The sequence below is a fragment of the Arvicola amphibius genome, chromosome 17 (genome assembly GCF_903992535.2).
Source record: "Arvicola amphibius chromosome 17, mArvAmp1.2, whole genome shotgun sequence".
Lineage (NCBI taxonomy): Eukaryota > Metazoa > Chordata > Mammalia > Rodentia > Cricetidae > Arvicola > Arvicola amphibius.
This window is the reverse complement of record NC_052063.2, coordinates 8,640,195-8,658,794: the sequence shown is the minus strand read 5'-3', so window position 1 is coordinate 8,658,794 and position 18,600 is coordinate 8,640,195. Positions and strand designations below refer to the sequence as shown.

At 42.2% G+C, this 18,600-nt stretch overlaps 1 protein-coding gene and 1 non-coding gene across 2 annotated transcripts in view; both read left to right on the top strand.

Moving 5' to 3' along the window:
* Positions 1 to 18,600, top strand: part of Nedd1 (NEDD1 gamma-tubulin ring complex targeting factor) — a 41,496-nt gene that overhangs the window by 17,689 nt on the left and 5,207 nt on the right. Inside the window, exons 6-14 of the mRNA XM_038314625.1 lie at positions 4,286 to 4,515; positions 6,105 to 6,306; positions 6,676 to 6,871; positions 9,947 to 10,078; positions 11,904 to 11,951; positions 12,842 to 13,044; positions 14,119 to 14,275; positions 15,065 to 15,221; positions 18,532 to 18,598. Of these exons, the coding sequence (XP_038170553.1) occupies positions 4,286 to 4,515; positions 6,105 to 6,306; positions 6,676 to 6,871; positions 9,947 to 10,078; positions 11,904 to 11,951; positions 12,842 to 13,044; positions 14,119 to 14,275; positions 15,065 to 15,221; positions 18,532 to 18,598 (1,392 nt within the window). The remainder of the gene's footprint in view (positions 1 to 4,285; positions 4,516 to 6,104; positions 6,307 to 6,675; positions 6,872 to 9,946; positions 10,079 to 11,903; positions 11,952 to 12,841; positions 13,045 to 14,118; positions 14,276 to 15,064; positions 15,222 to 18,531; positions 18,599 to 18,600) is intronic.
* LOC119803770 lies at positions 16,273 to 16,415 on the top strand. Its single transcript, XR_005283724.1, has one exon. It is a non-coding gene; the product is annotated as a small nucleolar RNA SNORA79 (small nucleolar RNA).

Sequence of the window (18,600 nt, the reverse complement as noted above, 5' to 3'; positions counted from 1 at the left end):
GCTAAAAAAAACAGTTTGACTGCAGAGCTTTATTTCTAGACTAGTGATCCACAAGTTCATAGGAGCATTAGTATAATTTATACTGGGGAAACATTTGGCACAATAACGTGTCCTTAATAACCTGTGTATTTCTTTAGCATCTGTTATATTCTTGCCTAGCCCCCGTGTTATGTTCTTAAAGCAGTCTTATTATTATGTGAGCATAAAATAAATTGCTACTTTATACCTATTTTGAGAGATTTTTTTGCCTTATGTTTTTCTCTTCCTAACATTAATGGAAATTATTTGAAAAATACTATCTTATGTGTTTCCGTACATAGCTTTGTCTTCTTACAAAATCATTTTCTTTGTCTAAACTTATTTCCTGCCTTTCTTTTGTCACTGTGTTGTATCCCATGTATGGTCACACTAATCCTTCTCACTAATTTTCAGTGATTGATTTTTATTACTTAATGTTACTGTTTGTGTTTACCTAAAGATTCTCCTATTTTAGATAGTTTTCAAATTTTTTAGAACCGCCTGCACTGTATCTTAATAATATTCTGAAAATCTCTTCTGCTTTTGACCTTTTTCAATAAAATTTAGGAACAGGCTCCCTGAGGAGCTAACATTTCAGCCATAGACCGTGAGTGGGCACAGCGCGGTCACCAGTCTCCATGTCTGTTTCTGTGACTTGCGGTCTGATGGTCTGAGCGGCAGAGGTCCTGGGCTCTGCGAGTCTGATAAAGATCAGCGAGTGGGAGGTCTAGTGAGTGAGCTTCTCCTGGTCCTGTCTGAATCAGCTAGGTGCATCTTTTCTTCAGAGTGTAAGATGCCTGGCCAAGGGGAAGAGCAGAAAGAGTAAGTTTGCAAAGGACAAATTAACCCAGCAGACAGCTTCACAGTCTGTTCTGTAGGTTAGTAATGGAGTCAGGCAGAAAGAGCCGACAGTGCAGGCTCATTACAGGCCCGTGAAGGGGGTGCAGCAAGGGCGAGCGGTGATGAACACCCAAGCTGTGGTTGACCACAGTCCCCCTGCAGCAGCCTGCAACTGCTTCCATGACACCCCGCCCACCCCCACACAAGCAAAGGCTTGGGCAGTCATTGAGTCAGTGCCCTTCTTTAAGTATGTGCACTACTCTTAGTAACTCAGAACTGAACCCCAGTCCCCAGCTGAAGAGGGCACTCAGAAAGCAAGTTAACAGTGCTGTGAGTGCTCAGCTGTTCAGAATTCTCAGGGAACGTGGGACATGCTTCACCAGGAAAAATTTTAAACATTGAAAAATTAAGTGTTACATAAAAATGGCAAAGTAGAAAATGTATTTTAAAAAGAAAGGAAACTTTGAACCTATGTATTCAGAAAATGCCAGGTCTAGCAAACTATGATAGTCTTTGATCTTTGATTTAAAAACATCAAAGATAAAAATAGTAAAATATGAAAATGTTTTATAGTCCCTTGGGAAAAATCATCAAGGGACCAACATTTAAAGCATCCCTTTCTTTAATTTTGTGATATTTGACTGTGAAATACCGTAGGATGCCAGTTCTATTTAAAGTAACTGAATTGATAATGAACAAGGAAGCATAATTGTATTATAAAATTCTTGATTTGATTCAAAACTTAAATAATTGTGTGTGTGTGTGTTTACCTAGTAACATAATGAGATCAGCTTAGCTATGCTTCAAAATGGAGAAGGGAAAAGGGGAACTGAAAGTACTTCTTTGGGTGGCAAATGAGTTTGTGGGGGATGAATGGGCCCAAGGATCAGACAGCAGACAGTGGTGACTTGGGGCAGAGTTTCACTGGGACTGAGGGTGACTTGGGGACTGAAGTGTTCTAGGGACAGGCCTCTGTACCTGCTCTCCTGTCCAGAGTAGACCTTTAATATCTTCTCAGTGACCACTGGCTTTGGGATAAATGAAGGAGGGATTCAGGGGTCTGAAATGATTTCTTCCTGCTAGAAGAGTGCCCTTGACCAGAGAAGGGAATCACAGGAAGCCAAACCCCCACTCCACCCCCACAGAACTTCTGGAGAGAACAATCCACAGGTGGGAAGTGGTGTCCAGAAACCTTGAGACTGTTTCTGATCTGACAAAAAGAGAATCAACAAAATTATAAGAAAGTGACTAAAGTATTTACAGTCTATATGAACATTACTTTAAGAACAATTTTACAACAGTTGCAAATTAGCACTAATTCATAATATCCCAATAGAAAATAGGAAAAGTAGATTAATAGACAATTCCTAAGAAAAGTGTCTAATATTCTCAACTTAGTATTTCTGAAAAGTATAAACAACAAAAATAGAAATAATTTTAGATCAACAGTTTTAGGAAATGATAGATGTGTTGGAAACTGGAGAAGATAGATTGGTGTAATCGTGCATTTTTATATTGAGCTTTGGAATCCAACAGGAGACACTTTACTGACATGACTGTGATATAGTAGACTGTGACCCCAGGGATCTGCTCTGTCCCATTGCACATACAGGAGTGTGTACAGAAAGGTACTTATGGTACCACCAGACACGGTAAGCCATTTTTCTATAGTTGTGAGGTTACAGTTGAATTTGGTATGGGGTCTGAAGCTTACACAACCAATGACAGTAGCTTGTCTCCCTAAGGGAGTCAGACAGAGGGGAGGAAGACAACAAACTGCGTTCTTAGGGGTGGAGTGTTTGTGGCTCTGAGCTTACCTGTATCCCTAGATTATAATTGCCTCGTAAAGCCAGTCTAAGAATGCCTACTTAAGGGCCAGAGGGTGGTGGCAAACCTCCTACACTTAAATCCAAACTGCATCCCAAAACTGCCTGTGACAATTTTATCTATGCAAGAGAATTGTTTACACAGGAGAAAAATTAGCAATCCTGTTTGTTCACTGAACTTACAAAATTTACATTTATAAAATTTACATTTTATGCTGTTTAATCTTTAAGAATTGTACAGTATTTCTTTTGAATAATTTAGAAAGCTGCAGTTATCTATGGCTATGGCAAAGACATTTGGCATTCTCTCTTAGTCTTGTTTTTTTAATTAAAAATAAAAATTATTTTTGAGGTAGGGTCTCCTATAGTTTAGTGTGTCCTCCAGCTCATTAGCTAAGGTGAGCTTGAACTGTGATTTCTGCCTACTGGAGTGCCAGGATCACCTTCAGGATCTTACGCATGGTTTGTCAAGCTAGCTACAGCTTCAGATTCTTCCCTAATCTGTGGAAAGGATCAGGCTGACCTGGACTGCAGAAGGAAGGAAGCCTTACCCCAAACCAAAAATGTAGTGACTAAAAGTGGCAATCAAAACAACAAACACACCAAAAAAACCCACATAGTTCTTTTTTTCCCCCCTCAGATATAGATCAAAAGAAAGATTGTGTCTTCACTTGCTTGTGTTTTTTTTGTCAACAAAAATGGAAACTAAAGGACTCATCATTTTCTTTTTGTACTCTTTAACTATATGAGAACAAGGAGCCACATTTAATGAATTAACAGTAATTTATCTTACCATCAGTGTTTGGAAACAGATGTTTCTTTAGTCAGACTTTGTTCTATGTTATTTCCTAACTTTCGTTATTGGAGACAAAAGAAATCTTAGAATTAAGTAGATTGTGAGGTTTTTAAAGCAAAATTAATTGTATGATACCAATAGAAATCTAAAAGCAGTATTTTAGGAGAAGTAGATATGATTCAATCAATTTTATTCAAGAGCTGTTTACTCAGCCTGAATCCTCTAGGCCGGATGACCTAGAAAGGAAGTTCCTGGTGGGGATCAGTGTTTGGAGAAAGGCCAACACTGCCCTCAGGCTGTTGCCTGCCCCCATCCCTCCACTGTACTTCCGCCTTGCTGGGCTTCTGTGCCGCGTTACCAGTTCCACAGGCCCCACACAGATCAGTGCGTCTCAGAGTCTAAGGGGGATAGAGGAAATGAGGGTAAAATATTTTCATTCTCTCCCAGTGTTCTTTTGGGATTTGACTGTGGCTGTGCCTTGTATTTACGGGGACTGTTCTGAGCCTGGTTGATTAATAGAGTCTACGTGGATGCTGTGTATTAACAGTTGAAATGCAGGAGATTGAAAAAGCTGTGTTCTCCAGGATCATAAAATCATGACAGATACTCAACTAATAGGAGCATGGAAATGCTGCAGGGCCGTCCTATAGCGTGTTAAGTAATATGGTGCGATCTGTGGCCTAAACATGTCTGTCTTTTTAAATCAGAGAAGTCCTAACCCGGTGTAGGCAGAGCGATGGACTTCAGTCATGTGTATGGATGTTTGTGACTGTGACAGTCACACCAGTGTGTCTTTGTATCACAGCCTGTCCGGCACGTGAAGTACTCCTTGTTCAAGAAGTCTCTCCTCGGCAGTGTTTCGGATAATGGAGTAGTGACCCTCTGGGATGTCAACAGTCAGAGCTCCTACCATAGCTTTGACAGTCCACACAAGGCTCCAGCTTCAGGCATCTGTTTCTCTCCTGTCAATGAACTGCTGTTTGTAACCATAGGCTTGGATAAAAGAATCATCCTCTATGACACTGCAAGTAAGAAGTAAGTATGACGTTATCTGGTCTCACCTAGCCAAGGCAGGTCTCCATCTAGCCAGCTAGCTAAAGATAGCCTTGAACTTGAGATCTTCTTGCTGAATGCTGGAGACAGAGGTATATGTCACCACACCCACTTACGTGGTACTCAGCATCAACCTAGGGTTTTCTGTATGTTATGCAAGCCGTCTGTCCACTGAACTACGTCCCCAGTCCTAACTAAGTCCATGCTATAATGACAGTTACTTCATTAGCAGATATGTTTGTGACTTACGCAGGCATCTGATCTCTATCAAGAGGATCTAATATTTGTACATTTGATGTATCTGATATGATTTTTCTTTTGTTTTCTCATGTAGGAAAGAATAATGGATATGGCATGGACATTAGGATACTTTTAGACCATGAAGGGGAGAGAGAGGGAGGGAGGCAGAGAAGGAGGGGTGGAAGGGGAGAGAGAGAGAGAGAGAGAGAGAGAGAGAGAGAGAAAGAGAGGGAGAGAGGGCGAAGGAAGAGAGGGGGGGAGAGACAGAGAGAGAGAGAGAGAGAGAGAGAGAGAGAGAGAGGAAGGGAGGGAGGGAGGCAGAGAAGGAGGGGTGGAAGGAGAGAGAGGGAGAGAGGAAGGAGGGAGGCAGAGAAGGAGGGAGAGAGAGGTTCTTCATTGTATATCTTTGTTTCATCAGTCCTAAGATTCTTTTGTAAAGTATACCTAAACATTTTTTAAAGCACTTTTGTTTTGAAATTTATTTTCTGTATTAGAGTTCCTAAACTTATTATATTTTGGACTGGTGTTTGTCTGTTGTGGGTGCCATCGTGAGCACTATAATATATTTCAACACTGTTTTTGGTGTTTCCTCACTAAGCACAGTGACATTTACTGAGTTATGACTGAGTTATAGTTTCCAGACATTACCGGTTATTTCTAAGGAATGTGGGTCCTGAATGCGTAGATGATCTTGAACCATTGAAATCCTAGTGCTCTAGTGCTGCAGTGCTCCAGTGCACCAGGGCCCAGCACTGCAGTGCTCCAGTGCACCGATGCTCCAATGCTGCAATGCTCGGCTGCACCAATGCTCTAGTGAGTGACTTGTTTCACTATCTGGCAGCCTCTAAGATCAGTAAGCCTTGGTTTCTCCTCTTTGTCTAGTACCAGATAGACCAGCAAAGAGTAAGTCAGTCTCCATTGGCCACATAAACTGTGTTGCTTTTAGCGTTTGGTCAAGAGATACACAACTCAGAATACAGTAGCATCTGCTCAGTGTAAGGTCGCAGTCCCCCAGAGACGAGCAGGCCCCTAAGTGGAAACTGGATATGTGGTGCCTCCTCCCCGAAGCTGCCGGCTGTTTGTGGAGGGACGCTGGGGACTGCCACATCCCTGCCGTGGAGTACTGACTCCAGGAAGGACGTGGTCTACCTAGAAAATGGAGGCTGTGCCCTGTGGTGTGAGGACAATAGCAGGGTGGAATGTCCAGTTCTTTACAGCTCCTGTGTTCCAAGATGTCCTCGAAATAAGTGTTTTTGAGAAATAGTTGTGTCATATAAGCTTATACTCCTGGATGTACCGATGTATTTGCATATGCCCCTCCTTTCCCACAGGCTGGTGAAAACTTTAGTGGCCGACACTCCTCTGACCGCAGTAGATTTTATGCCTGATGGAGCCACTTTGGCTATTGGGTCTTCCCGTGGGAAAATATATCAGTACGACTTAAGGATGCTGAAATCACCCGTGAAAACCATCAGTGCCCACAAGACATCTGTACAGTGTATAGCATTTCAGTATTCCACAACTCTGACGAAGGTGAAATGTTCTCTTTTCAATATTTTCAGTTGCACTAAAAATCCCTAGCCCAGAAAAAGAAAGTTATATCTTGTCCATTAAATACAGCATTGTATTTCTTCATAGGTACTTTATATGGTGATGCTGTACATAGTTTTAGTATAAAGCTATCTGATACTTGATTTTAAACTTACTTAATATTTAATTCTTATGTAAACCCTCATCAAAAGTAGTCTAAAATGCATTTTTGTTTAGAACAGAATTCAGATATACCAGCAAGCTTAATAAGAAGAAAAATTAAGTTTTTAATTTCGGAGGGCATTTATAAAATATTAATGTATATTATGACACATTAGTAACCCGAGCTTTTAAATATTCTCTTCCATTCAGGCAAATTTAAATAAAGGCTGCTCAAATAAGGGCACATCAGTGAACAAGCGGAGTGTTGCTGTGAGCAGCAGCAGTGGGGCTGCCCAGAATTCTGGAACCGTCAGGGAAGCAACTACGCCTTCCATTGCCACAGTTCTCCCACAGCCTGTGACCACAGCCGTGGCCAAAGGAGCTGTTGCCGCTCAGGATAAAGCAGGTACTTTTGCTATGTCAGCGTGTTCTGAGGGCTTTGTCTTTGCCCAAATATTAGATAATTAGCACTTTTTTTTGAGAACCTAGGACTCATTTGAGTGTTTAGGCAAAACTCACTTGTAGATACCATGGAAGAAATGAAGCTTACTAAGTTTGCCTTGTTAAAGAGCTCTTGGGAGCATTAACTCTTTAACTGAATTTCAGTTGTGAGAAAGAGCGATTGTTTTAGCTACAAAATGCTGACTCAGAAATCCTTCTTTAAGACTCCTCATACTGGCTGAGTTTTTGTTGCATCATGAGCAAAGAGTGGGAACTCCAGTGCTGTCTGTTTGGTTTGAACTTATGGCTCTTAATGTTTCATATCACAAATGAAAAGTAAGTCAGGTGTAGGGTATATTGAAATGCTGCATAGTGCCTGGCACACATTAAACTGTTCATTTGTTAACTGAGAGTTATAGTGTGTAGGTGGTCTCTTCTGACGACCCTGCTGACTGACTCCTTCCAGCCAGGGAAGGTGCGATGTAGGAGTGACTTCAGTGCACCAGGAGTCGGAGCTAGGACCACAGTCTGAAGTCTCAGAAAACACCTTATCCTGTCCTTCACTTTGCAGGATAAGTCCTTGCTTCTCAGTGTGAATTTACCACTTGTAAATAGCAGCCAAACCAAAGTTTGACAAAACCAAATGTGTTGACTTTGATAGTGTCGATTTCCCGTGAGGGTCTCTATTGCTCTCACAGAGTGGTCACAGCATACAAACAACTAGGTCCATATTTAAGAACTTGGAGACAAACACAGTGGCTGTTTATTTGGAAGAAATATTTTTGAAATATAACTGAATGTCTCCTAAAATGCTAAATTAATTGTATTATGAAAATTTGCCATGACTTTCATAAATGAGTCTGCAGTTCTTGCTCATAACTTTAAAAGATTAAAATGATAGTTTATAAATCGTGAACTCAAGTATCAATTTTTAATAAGTAGTTCTTCTATAAGGATGACTGCACTCATTAGCAAATGAAGGCTTGGGTCTGCTGGGTTACTGATTAATGACAGCTATTAACAGAGTCTCAAAATTTTAGGCAAAGTATTTGTTTTGTCCCCACAAACAGGCTTCTGATGATTTTGAAATACCTGTCAGCTTGCAGAGAAGTTGACTCATCATGGCAGGCTGCCCAGCCCTGCCCTTGGCGTAGTTGTGCTTCCTTACTCCGCCTTCCACACACAAGCACAGCTTTTGTGCCTCTGTGCATGGAAGCCTGGAAACAGCTTTGGTGCCACAGTCCTTCAGTACTGCCCACAGTCCTTCAGTACTGCCCACAGTCCTTCAGTACTGCCCACAGTCCTTCAGTACTGCCCACAGTCCTTCGGTACTGCCCACAGTCCTTCGGTACTGCCCACAGTCCTTCAGTACTGCCCACAGTCCTTCAGTACTGCCCACAGTCCTTCAGTACTGCCCACAGTCCTTCGGTACTGCCCACAGTCCTTCGGTACTGTCCACAATCCTTCAGTACTGCCCACAGTCCTTCTGGTACTGTCCACAGCCCTTCAGTACTGCCCACTTTACTTTTGGAGTCAGAGTTTCTCTCTGGGTGGCTATAGAGATCCATGCCTCTGCCTCCGCATTGCCGGGACTGCAGGCACCCTGCTCTTCTTCCCTTGTGGGGTCTGGGAATCCTCTGCAGCTTCTGCTGCAAGCAGTGTTCTGACTGAGCCACGCTGGTCTCTATGGTCTCGTTGTTTATACACTATGATAATGTTTAATCTTTAAGATTATTATGGCAATCTATGGCAATCTGAGAACATGTATCCCTGGCCCATGAGACACTCAGTAAACCACAGTAGTGGTCACAGTCATGACCATTGTGATCACTTATTTTAAAGTGTATCAGCAATTAATCTAAAGTTTTAAAAAATTCCTCTTTCTACTGGAGTTATCCAACTTAGTTATTGAAAAAAAAAACACTCTATAGGTTTGTTGCTGGTTTTCAGTTTAAGTAGGAAATAACAGTTTTTAAGAAATGAAAGTTATGGCTTTTGTACTGTTTTTCTATGATACTAACCCTCTGTTCTGTTTTAAAGGCTAGAACATTCATTCAAATATGTTAAAAACGTAGAAAAAAAGGAGGCAAGCTCCTCCCTGCTCACATTCTTCCCTTTCACCCCTCTCACCTGCTAACCCTGGACTCTGTAGCTCCTGGTGCTGGTTTACTGGTGTGTGTCACCGTGCCAGGCTGAAAGCCCTGCTGGAAACCCCTGTCAGTGCTGTGATACACAGGCGCTTTGACTTTCCAGCAGCTGGTTTTGGTTAAAGTTCATTTCTTTAGCCGGGCTCAGTCAGCTTTGGAGACCCAGTAGTCTGTTCTTCGTGCTCCGCTTCCGTCTGAGACCAGGTGCCAAGTCAAGCTCCTTTTGAAACGTGCAGCAGTTGCTGCTGGTGCGGGAGCTGGAGTTCAGCTCCTCACTCACACCCCAGGCTAAGCAGGATGGTCCTGATGTACGGTTTCTCCCACAAAGCCTTAGCCTGAAAGCCGTGCACTAACGAGCAGCCTTTACGGTTGCCTGCTGCACTGCTCTGCCCTTTACCAGTCTGTGCTCTCTTGTTGCCAGTAAGTAACAAGTGTTTCTGAGTCCTTTAGCTCGAGAGTGCTGAGTCAAGTTAAACCCCACTCTAGTGAAAGAAGACCTTAGATGGAGGCGAGGGGCCTTTCTGCAAGTTGGAGAACAAACGTTAGCTGGCTGCTGTTGTACTCGAGACGTCATGCTTCATGCCTGGTAGATCTGTCTTACTCATTTGTAGACAGTCATAAGCATAACAGTCATATATTGTATTTCGTGTACTTTAAGAGGGCAGCAAAAGCATATTGATGATTTTAGAAACTGTCTGCTGTAGTGATTCCTATGAACAAATGAGCTGTTTGTTTTGAAAAGTCCTTCACTGACATATTCTGCTGCTTTTCTTGATGCTCAATTATAAAACTGCCACAGTATGGGTGATGTTCATTTTTGCGATCTAGTTCTGGTTGTAACAGTTGTTTAGATGTATATCAAAGCACTGATTTTTGTATCCAATTCTCCCAAGGCTTGTCTTCTCGAAGCATAAATACAGATATTTTATCTAAGGAAACAGATGGTGGAAAAAGTCAAGATTTCTCCAGCTTTGATGATACTAGGAAAAGTAGTTTAGGTGACATGTTCTCACCAGTCAGAGACGGTAAGTGTTCAGGTCAGTGGGTCAATCCCGTGCTTTCTGTTCATTTTCTCAGTTCCTGAGTGGATCTTTCCTCTACCCCGTGTGTGAGAATCTAGCCTGCTAAAACAAATGCTGGTCGTGGACGTGGCTCCTAATAGCATTTTAATTTCCATAAAGATTGGTCCTCCCCTGACCCCTGTCCTGCAGATCCACCCAGGGTCTTCTGTATGTTAGGCAAGTGTTCCATCTCTCAGCTTAGGCGCCAAGAGAATTCCTTGAAGGAGTTTCTGCCAGTATAAGCCATCTTTGACTTGTATCTGCTTCAAATAAGCCTCCTTAAGATCGTGGATGCTTGGTATGTAAAAATAAAGATTATTAGTATTTATTTGATATTTAGTCAATGTTTTCATGGCTAGGTAATAGATTGCCTCTTCTTTTGCACTTACATATGATACTGTCATGTTTATATTACATCATCTCTGTCACCACCCTCTAGACGTCACCATTAAAAAGAAACCTCTGCCCCCTTGGTGCTTTTCCAGCTCTGCTGAGGCTCACACTCCTTAGTGGGTAGATCAGTGCTAATAGCAGGGTCATCAGTGATCCGGGCACATATCTGTAGGGTAGTTTGACAGTTAAACTATTCATACTTTATGGCCTGTAATTCTGTTTGTACCGGTTTACCTCAGAAAATATTCAGAGATATCTGTAAGATTGGTGTGTTTACTGTTTTATTTATAATAGTGAAAAATCAGAAGAAAATCTAAGTGTCCATAGCAGAGGTTTTAAACACACGCACACGGGGGAGGGGGGGGGCTCTTTTGTCAGTGTCTAAGTGTAAATTCATGAACAGCCTAGCGTCTCTTGTAGTCGCTGCATTGTTTTTCAGATGTCCAGTTTGAGGTGTGTTTCTCCAATTGTTAGGGCTTCACCTTCGTGGTAAGGAAACATGGTCAAATATAATGCTTTTGTTGACTTGGAATTGGTCAGTCTCAAGGGTGCAGTTCTCTAAGGAAAAGGCTTAATCTTTGTTTCTCACTTTCTTCATCTGTTAAACAATTTTTATATTAAGAGGAATCCAAGAACTTAAAAGTCTGCTGTGTGTGTGTGTGTGTGTGTGTGTGTGTGTGTGTGTGTGTGAGAGAGAGAGAGAGAGAGAGAGAGAGAGAGAGAGTTTTAGTATGTGATATGTAGTTACTAGGTAAATATACATAACACAGATAACATTTCTGATCAGGTAGTCATTTGCTATTGGTCATTTGTATTTCAGGTGAATTTGCTAGTGACTTTTGCCCATTTTTCTGTTAATGTGTTAACATTGAGTTCACAGTTTTTGTTATATATTGGTAAATGAATAATTAACAATATTGCAGTAGCCTGTGATTGAAGTTAATACCAATAAAACCGTATGTTTTTATTACATTATACTTGTAAGATATTTTATTTCAATTAATTCTCAATTTTGCGAAATAATCAAGACATTATCCCTAGTTTAAATATGCAAAGGTTGTAGTTTAACAGTCTTAGAAGCATAACCCAGATCAGAAAGGCACCAAATAGATCAAGTGAAACTGGGTTGTTGAGCACTAGTGCCTATTTTGAGACTTGTTTGTGTACTGCTGTCTCCTTACATGGCCGTAGAATGAACCTTCATAGTTGCTGTTGTGCAGGAAGCTGACAGAATCAGGGAAACCTGAATTAGTCTCCTGAGGATGTTTGGCTCCAATCATACCAATAGGAAGCCCAAGTTGCTACAGCTTCTTTTTTCACAAATTTTTAAAAAAATTAGTTTATTATTAAAAATGTTGCAAATAAAAAATAATTTGATTTTCTTATTTTATTACAGATGTTGTGGTCAACAAAGGAGGTGATGAGTCTGTAGGCAAAGGAGATGGTAAGAAGTGTTAGGAAATATTTTTGTGGAAATGAGAAGTCATACTGTCCGCGCTGCTGTGTAACCTCCCCTCCCCACCAGCTTTAAAGAGCAAACACTGGCATCCTGCTGTGTCTGGGAGTTAAGCATCACTTGGCCCGATGCTCAGGTCTTTCCTTCCTTGACGGTTCAGTTGAGGAATCAGCCAGAGCTGCATTCAGCACTGCTTCTTAGCTCATTTGTGTGGCTTTTGACTGGAGAGATGAGTTCCTGCCCCTTGGGTTCCTGCCCCTCAGTTAAGCTGGCAACAGGGCAGCTGCTTTCCTCCAAGTGGATGGTGAGAGAGAAGTCACACTGGACCCTGGTCATGGAAGTGGCGTCGTGCCACTTCTGCCATGTTCCTTTCCTTCGTCTAACTCAGGTGCAAACTGAGAGGAATGCACAGTGCATGGGGGTCGAAGGCATGACTCGTCAGGGGTCACCTTACAGACTGCCACAGACACCACAAATCCAATCGCTCAGAACAAATGCTGTCCAAAACGTTGATTGGGCTTTAGAGTTTTCAGAGTATTTTCACAAGGAAAGGAGCTTTTGAAGACACTCTTGCCGTGTAGTGCAGGCTGGCTTGTGCACGTTAGTCTTCCTGCTAAGGCTCCGGAGCACATCAGTGTGCCTGGGCACGTGTACTTTACAGGCTCACCACACTTCCACACAGCAAATAGAGTTTCAAGCTTGAAAAGATGTCCTCCCAAATCTCCATCAGTTCTGGGAAATAGCTAAGAAATAAGCCAGTCCTCTGAATCCAGATCCCCTGTCTTTTGCCAGATTATTTGCTGTCACTGTAAGTGCTAATGTCACGTGTTTAAGATTGGGAAACCTCATGTGCTTACGGCACCTCCTTCCTTTCCCAGGCCTTGACTTTCTACTGCAGCTGAACTCAGTGTTCCCCCCGAGAAAAAATCCAGTCGCTTCTAGCACTCTGGTGCCACAGTCCAGCCCTCTTGCCGTCTTCATGGAGTCTCCAGGGAAGGAAGACAGTGCAAGCCCTGATCTGGCAGCTGAGGCGAAGAGAGCCTTCCCGGGGAGGCAGGAGCCAAAGGACTCCTTGAAACAGGTACCCACTGAAACACAGCACCCAGATTTAGTTAGTGTCTGTCGCTCAGGGGGGCAACCGCCAGTGGATGCCATGTCCTGCCTAGGCAGGGAAAGCTTTCAATCTTGATGCCAGTTTTTAATGACTGAAGAACAGCTCTGAAGTCTGCCAGAACTCTGTCTGTGTTGAAGATAGCCACACATCTGCAAGAAAATATCTCATACCTTTTTTTTTTAAATCGAGGAGAAATGATTTTTATTCTCATGAAGGCAAGGGAAAAAATCAACTTCAGGTTTGAAAGAGAAAAATCAAGTTAAAATAATGTATATTGTAACCCTGTATCTGAGTATGTTCTTGATTCTCACTGGCCAGTCCTCACTTGTAAGAGGTGAAGCTGAAGCAGTGGGCAGTATACCTGTGTCCATAGCTACAGCTCACTGTCTGCTTCCAGTAGTGCCCAAGTGGAAACCTGGATGTCTTAGGTAGAGATAAAAGAAAAGAGATATGTAGAAAAGGAGGAAAATTCTTTTAAAATATGTTTCCTCTGCAGCCTAAAGCAAGTTTTACTCTGTAGCCTAAAGTCAAGTTGTTCTTAGTGTTAATGCAAATCTGAGGTGTCCAAGAACCTTTGTGTTAGCATCTTGGGGGGTCAAAGGTCATAGGAAGATCAAGACTGTCCGTGTGCAAATGTCTGTGTTTGTTTTCTAGCTTATATTTAAAACTAGAACTTAAAAGATAATCAAGTCAGAAGTACAAAAATGTCTGTTTTCAGATGTTTCTGTCTCGTCGATGTGGGAGCGTATAGAGATGGCCTCCCACCCCTCCTACCTCCCTTCCTCTTCCAGTGTTTGCACTGAGTGTAATCAACAAGTGCTTAGTAAATTAGTTTTTGTAAATATTCACATCTTTATTCATTATTAATAATTTTATTAATTATTAACTTCCTTCGCTGCTAGTATTAGCTCCTTCTCAATCTTTCTCTGTTCCTCACCTACCTAGTGGGGGGAAAAGTGAGAACTGTATAAAAGTTTTGTAGGTAATAGGGCTAAATCAGAAATGACATATTAGAGTGACTGTTTTATTTTAAATACAAAGTTTGCAAAGTTGATCTCCTCTGGTGCTGAGCCTGGATTTCTAAATACCTCTCCATCATCTAACCAAATAAGAAATCTTGAAAAATATGAAAAGCCAGAAAAAGAAACTGAAGCCCCATTGATACATGAGCCCTCAGTCAATGGATCCTCAACTCCAGGTAAGCACAGGGCACATATGTGCAGTTGGGAATCCAGGGCTATTTCCCTTGTAAGGGATAAAGAGAGACCACAGACCAGATAAAGTTAAAGGAATGTGGGTTTGTAGACGGGTCACCAGGAGTTCTCCTTTTCTGTTAGAAGGCATGAGTGGTTAAAGTCAGCAATGCTGATTTGGTCATTTGATATGAGCTCCATTCTTGGTCTAACGTATAAGGGTTTGATTTAATTCAGTGTGCATAGAATGGAGTAGGAAGGGACTCTTTGGAAATACCTGAAATCTGTAAGAAGTTTGTATTGAAGTTTTATCCTTAGAATTTATGCCGTAGAGTCCTAAGAGCCAGTTGCCTTTAAGGGAGCTAAGTTGATCTGTAAGAGCTGCCTGAGAGAATCTCTTCCCCGAGAGGCAAGCGAGTCCATTGCGCTTGTTAGACTCTGGGGCTTAGCCTGTGGCACTGCTTTACCGCCGTGCTTCCTCTGTTTGTTTCCTGCAGTCCAGGCTCATCTGGTTTGTGGTACAGCTTGTCCCATGAATCTTTTATAAGAGGAACGATTCAGGGGTCCTCAAGACTAATTCCCCATCATGTGTTATCACATTAGACAGATAAATGACCATTAGAAGTAATGACATAGACAGTTTCTAAAATGTGTATTCCAGACAGTGTTTTTCTAAATGTCACAAGAACATTGTTCTTTTGCAGTTTGCCAAGTCTTCCTTTACCAAATCTTATTTAGAAATGTTTGATAGCTTAGTCCAACTTCACTATTACTATTTTCTCCATTTGCTTTAGTTCCAAAGGTAGCGTCCTCCGTCACTGCTGGAGTAGCCAGCTCACTCTCAGAGAAAATAGTCGATACCCTTGGGAGCAGTCGGCCCAGTGCACCGCTGACCTCTGTTCAGATCCGCTTCATTCAGAACATGATACAGGAAACCTTGGATGACTGCAGGTAGCAACGAGTTGTTCCTCCCTAGTCACTGTGTTTTTCCTTGTGTGAATCCACAACCAGAATTCGCACTGGCAACTGCTGTTTGTGTCTAAGTTCTGATGACCATAAAATCATAGAAAACATGAAGTTTTATCTTTGCATACGACACCGTGGAAAGGGACGCAAGGAGATGGCATGACGGAAAAGTGCAGCCCGCGTGCAGGAGGCCCTTGCACCTCAGGGTGTGGGCAGAGTTTCATATACTCAATGTAGTTCTCACACGCGGTATTTCTAGATCACCTATGAGTGCACTCACTCTGGGAAGTGATGTGCGAGACACAGACTTCTGTGCTTGTTTTATATTTTTTTTGTGGAGCTCAGATGGGGGAGCATAAGTCACTGTACCCACATGGAGGTCAGAGGTCAGCATGTAGAGTCAGTTCTCGTTCTGCTATGTGGGTTCTGGAGACTAAACTCCAAGTCTTCAGGCTTGACAGGATGTGTCTGTAGCCAGAGCCATTTCCCTAGGCCTGACAGATACCTTTTACATGTAATTCTAATGTTTTCCTGACAGATACCTTTTACATGTAATTCTAATGTTTTCCTGACAGATACCTTTTACATGTAATTCTAATGTTTTCCTGACAGATACCTTTTACATGTAATTCTAATGTTTTTCTGACAGATACCTTTTACATGTAATTTTAATGTTTTCCCGATAGATTATATCAGAATGTTAGGGCTGGAGAGATGGTTCTGCCATTAAGAGCAATAGCTGCTCTTTCAAAGGTCCCGGCAACCACTTGGTGGCTTACAACCATCTGTAATGAGATCTGGTGCCGTCTAGAGGAAGAGACCTGGTCAGTCTTCCTTATCCACTTAGACCATGAAACCCAGTATGGACGAGTTCAGCAGAACCGCCGTACACGGGCTGCCCACGCGTGCTGCAGCATTGCCAGGGCGTTGCACATTTTATTCATTTTCACATCAGAATGTTACAAATAAATAGAAAATCTTTCTGTAACTTAACTCTGTTCTTCCTCTCATTTGAGTTTTTATTATGAAATTGTTTTGATGACTGTTCCTCCTATTGCCTCCAGGTATGGCACTAGGATTTTAGGTCATCATAAATTAAAATTGATTTTTTTCACTCAGAGAATATTAAGATATTGGGGTTATCTATATATTCTTTGAAATTTGCGGGATCAAACAATTTTTTTAAGTTACATGTTCTAGAATGTTGTTGCCTACTTTTTATTGTTATTTCAAAGTTTGGAAGTTATATTCAGTTACAGGGATTTTTTTTTTGTGTGTGTGTGTGAGACGTTTTCCTTTTTGACCTGCAATTACTTGGATTATAATAAGAAGGAAATCGGAGATGTATAATTTTTATTGGTGTACACTTATTTTTAATTTTAAAATATTTTTAAATGCATCTTTAAATATTAGAAATTTTCTTTCTGAAAAATTGTCTTTGATAATTATGGTGTGCCCAGTGTCAGATAATAAGAATGCAAAAGTGAGAGTCTTCCCACGGTGGCTGTAGTTTCTCTGGAATAAGTACATTGCATCCTGATAGGATGATTGTGTGTTTAATGTGAGTTAATTCATTCAAGATTAGCCAAGAGGGCACGGTGGGGGAATTTAGTCCCGTGACAGCCGCTGGACTAAAGGAGCAAATGCAGAAGCCAGCCTGTCTCTGCTCCTCAGCTTGTTGCTGCTGTGTGGTCTGAAAGCCTTGGTTTGTGGCTGTTCCCCATCTCTGGGCATGCTTACCTTTTCTCCTGACTTCACATCCTCAGTCTGTTCTCCTTCCCTTCACCGGGTTCAGTATTTATGTGCCAGACTTCTGTCTCGCTTCTTCATTGTCCTGGGACTTTTATTCGGACTTGTTTTTTGTTAGTGCTTTACTTAGACAGTTGCACAGGTTATATGTGGTCCGCCTTGGTCTTTTCTCTCTGTGTCCTCTTATTTTTCAGTGCATAGTTAGGTTTTTGAGCACTGCATAAATATTTATGGCCTAATAGCAAAACTGTCTAGATAACAGCTGAGTCTAGCGCAAATAAAATGATATTGGAAACACAGAATGGGAGCAATTTTCTTGGGCAAATTTAGAAAGGTATTGCTGAAGAGATTTTTGTTTTACATTGGAGTGTGTGGGAACAGCATGAGCAGAGACATGGCTATCAATTCTAAGAATGTCTGTGGAGAGAAGGAACTGGCCAGGAAGGAGAGTGGAAGGCAGCTTAATGAAGGACTCCACACAGTTAACAGGAAGGTTTTAAGCGTAGGATCACTGTGGTGGTCCTTACTGCCTGCTTATCCGAGCATCTGCGTGTCAGTTCACACGTCTGCTGATTAGAGTGATGGGCTCGGGCTCAGGCTTCCCCCCACCTGATGAGGACCTGAGTCCACAGCTGCTGCTACTCTTTGCATTGCTGGGCTTTGTTTGTTTTACTGAGTCTGGTCCTGGCTTTCTGTGCCTGAGGCCCTGTGGCTCAGGCTCTCTAAGTTAGTTGTTCTGTTTCTGCTTCCAGTGGGCATCAGAGGGGGCACAGAGGGGGCAGTGTGAGGGACCCCACCATTTCCTTTAGCTCTCATGGTAGCTCCTCTCTGTGAAGGCCATACAGCCTCAGAGGCTTAGTTCCCGCCTTGAGATGTCATATGATCTGTGCCTTAGGGACTCTTTCAACCCTGTGTCTTTGCTTCACCTGGTGAAGGTCCAGGGGAGGAAGTTGGTCAGTGTGGACTGGACAGAGTTCTTGGGATTCTAAACCTGGCCAGTCTCCAGTTGGACATTAAAATCCAAGGACTCTTTGCTAGTTCTCTTCATCTTCTCGTGGGGCGCTCCTCCTGCACATGCTCAGTCTAGAGCCTTGGGCCTCTTGGGCAAGTTCCAAGGAAGAACTCGCCTTTTAAATTTAGTTTAAATGTCTTTGTATTTGTTACTCTGCATAATTTTAACAGTTTTTAGGTGACCAGGCTTGTTTTTGATATTAGCGTTGAGAGGTCAGGCAGGTCCTTGGCTACTCTGTCTCTCCACAGTGACCTTTTCTTTAGGAAGGGGCGTAGCACACTGAGAAATAGAGAGGATGGCTGGGCTGACAGCTTGTTCCGCCCTTTGTGTGACTACAGATGAGTTAGACCTGCTCTGTCTCTGTGTCTGTTGACAAGATGCGGGTTTAGTCAGTGTCCTGCCAAGCACACGGCGATGTCACTGCTCCCTGGCATCCCTGTGGTTAATCCTCCTCGTGTAAACAGGGAAGATACTTTGTGGATGGTCCAGGGTTGTTACACTGTTGCAGTTCTAACAGATTTCTATTCTTCCTAGGGAAGCGTGCCATAAGGACATTGTGAATTTGCAAGTGGAGATGATTAAACAGTTTCATATACAGCTGGT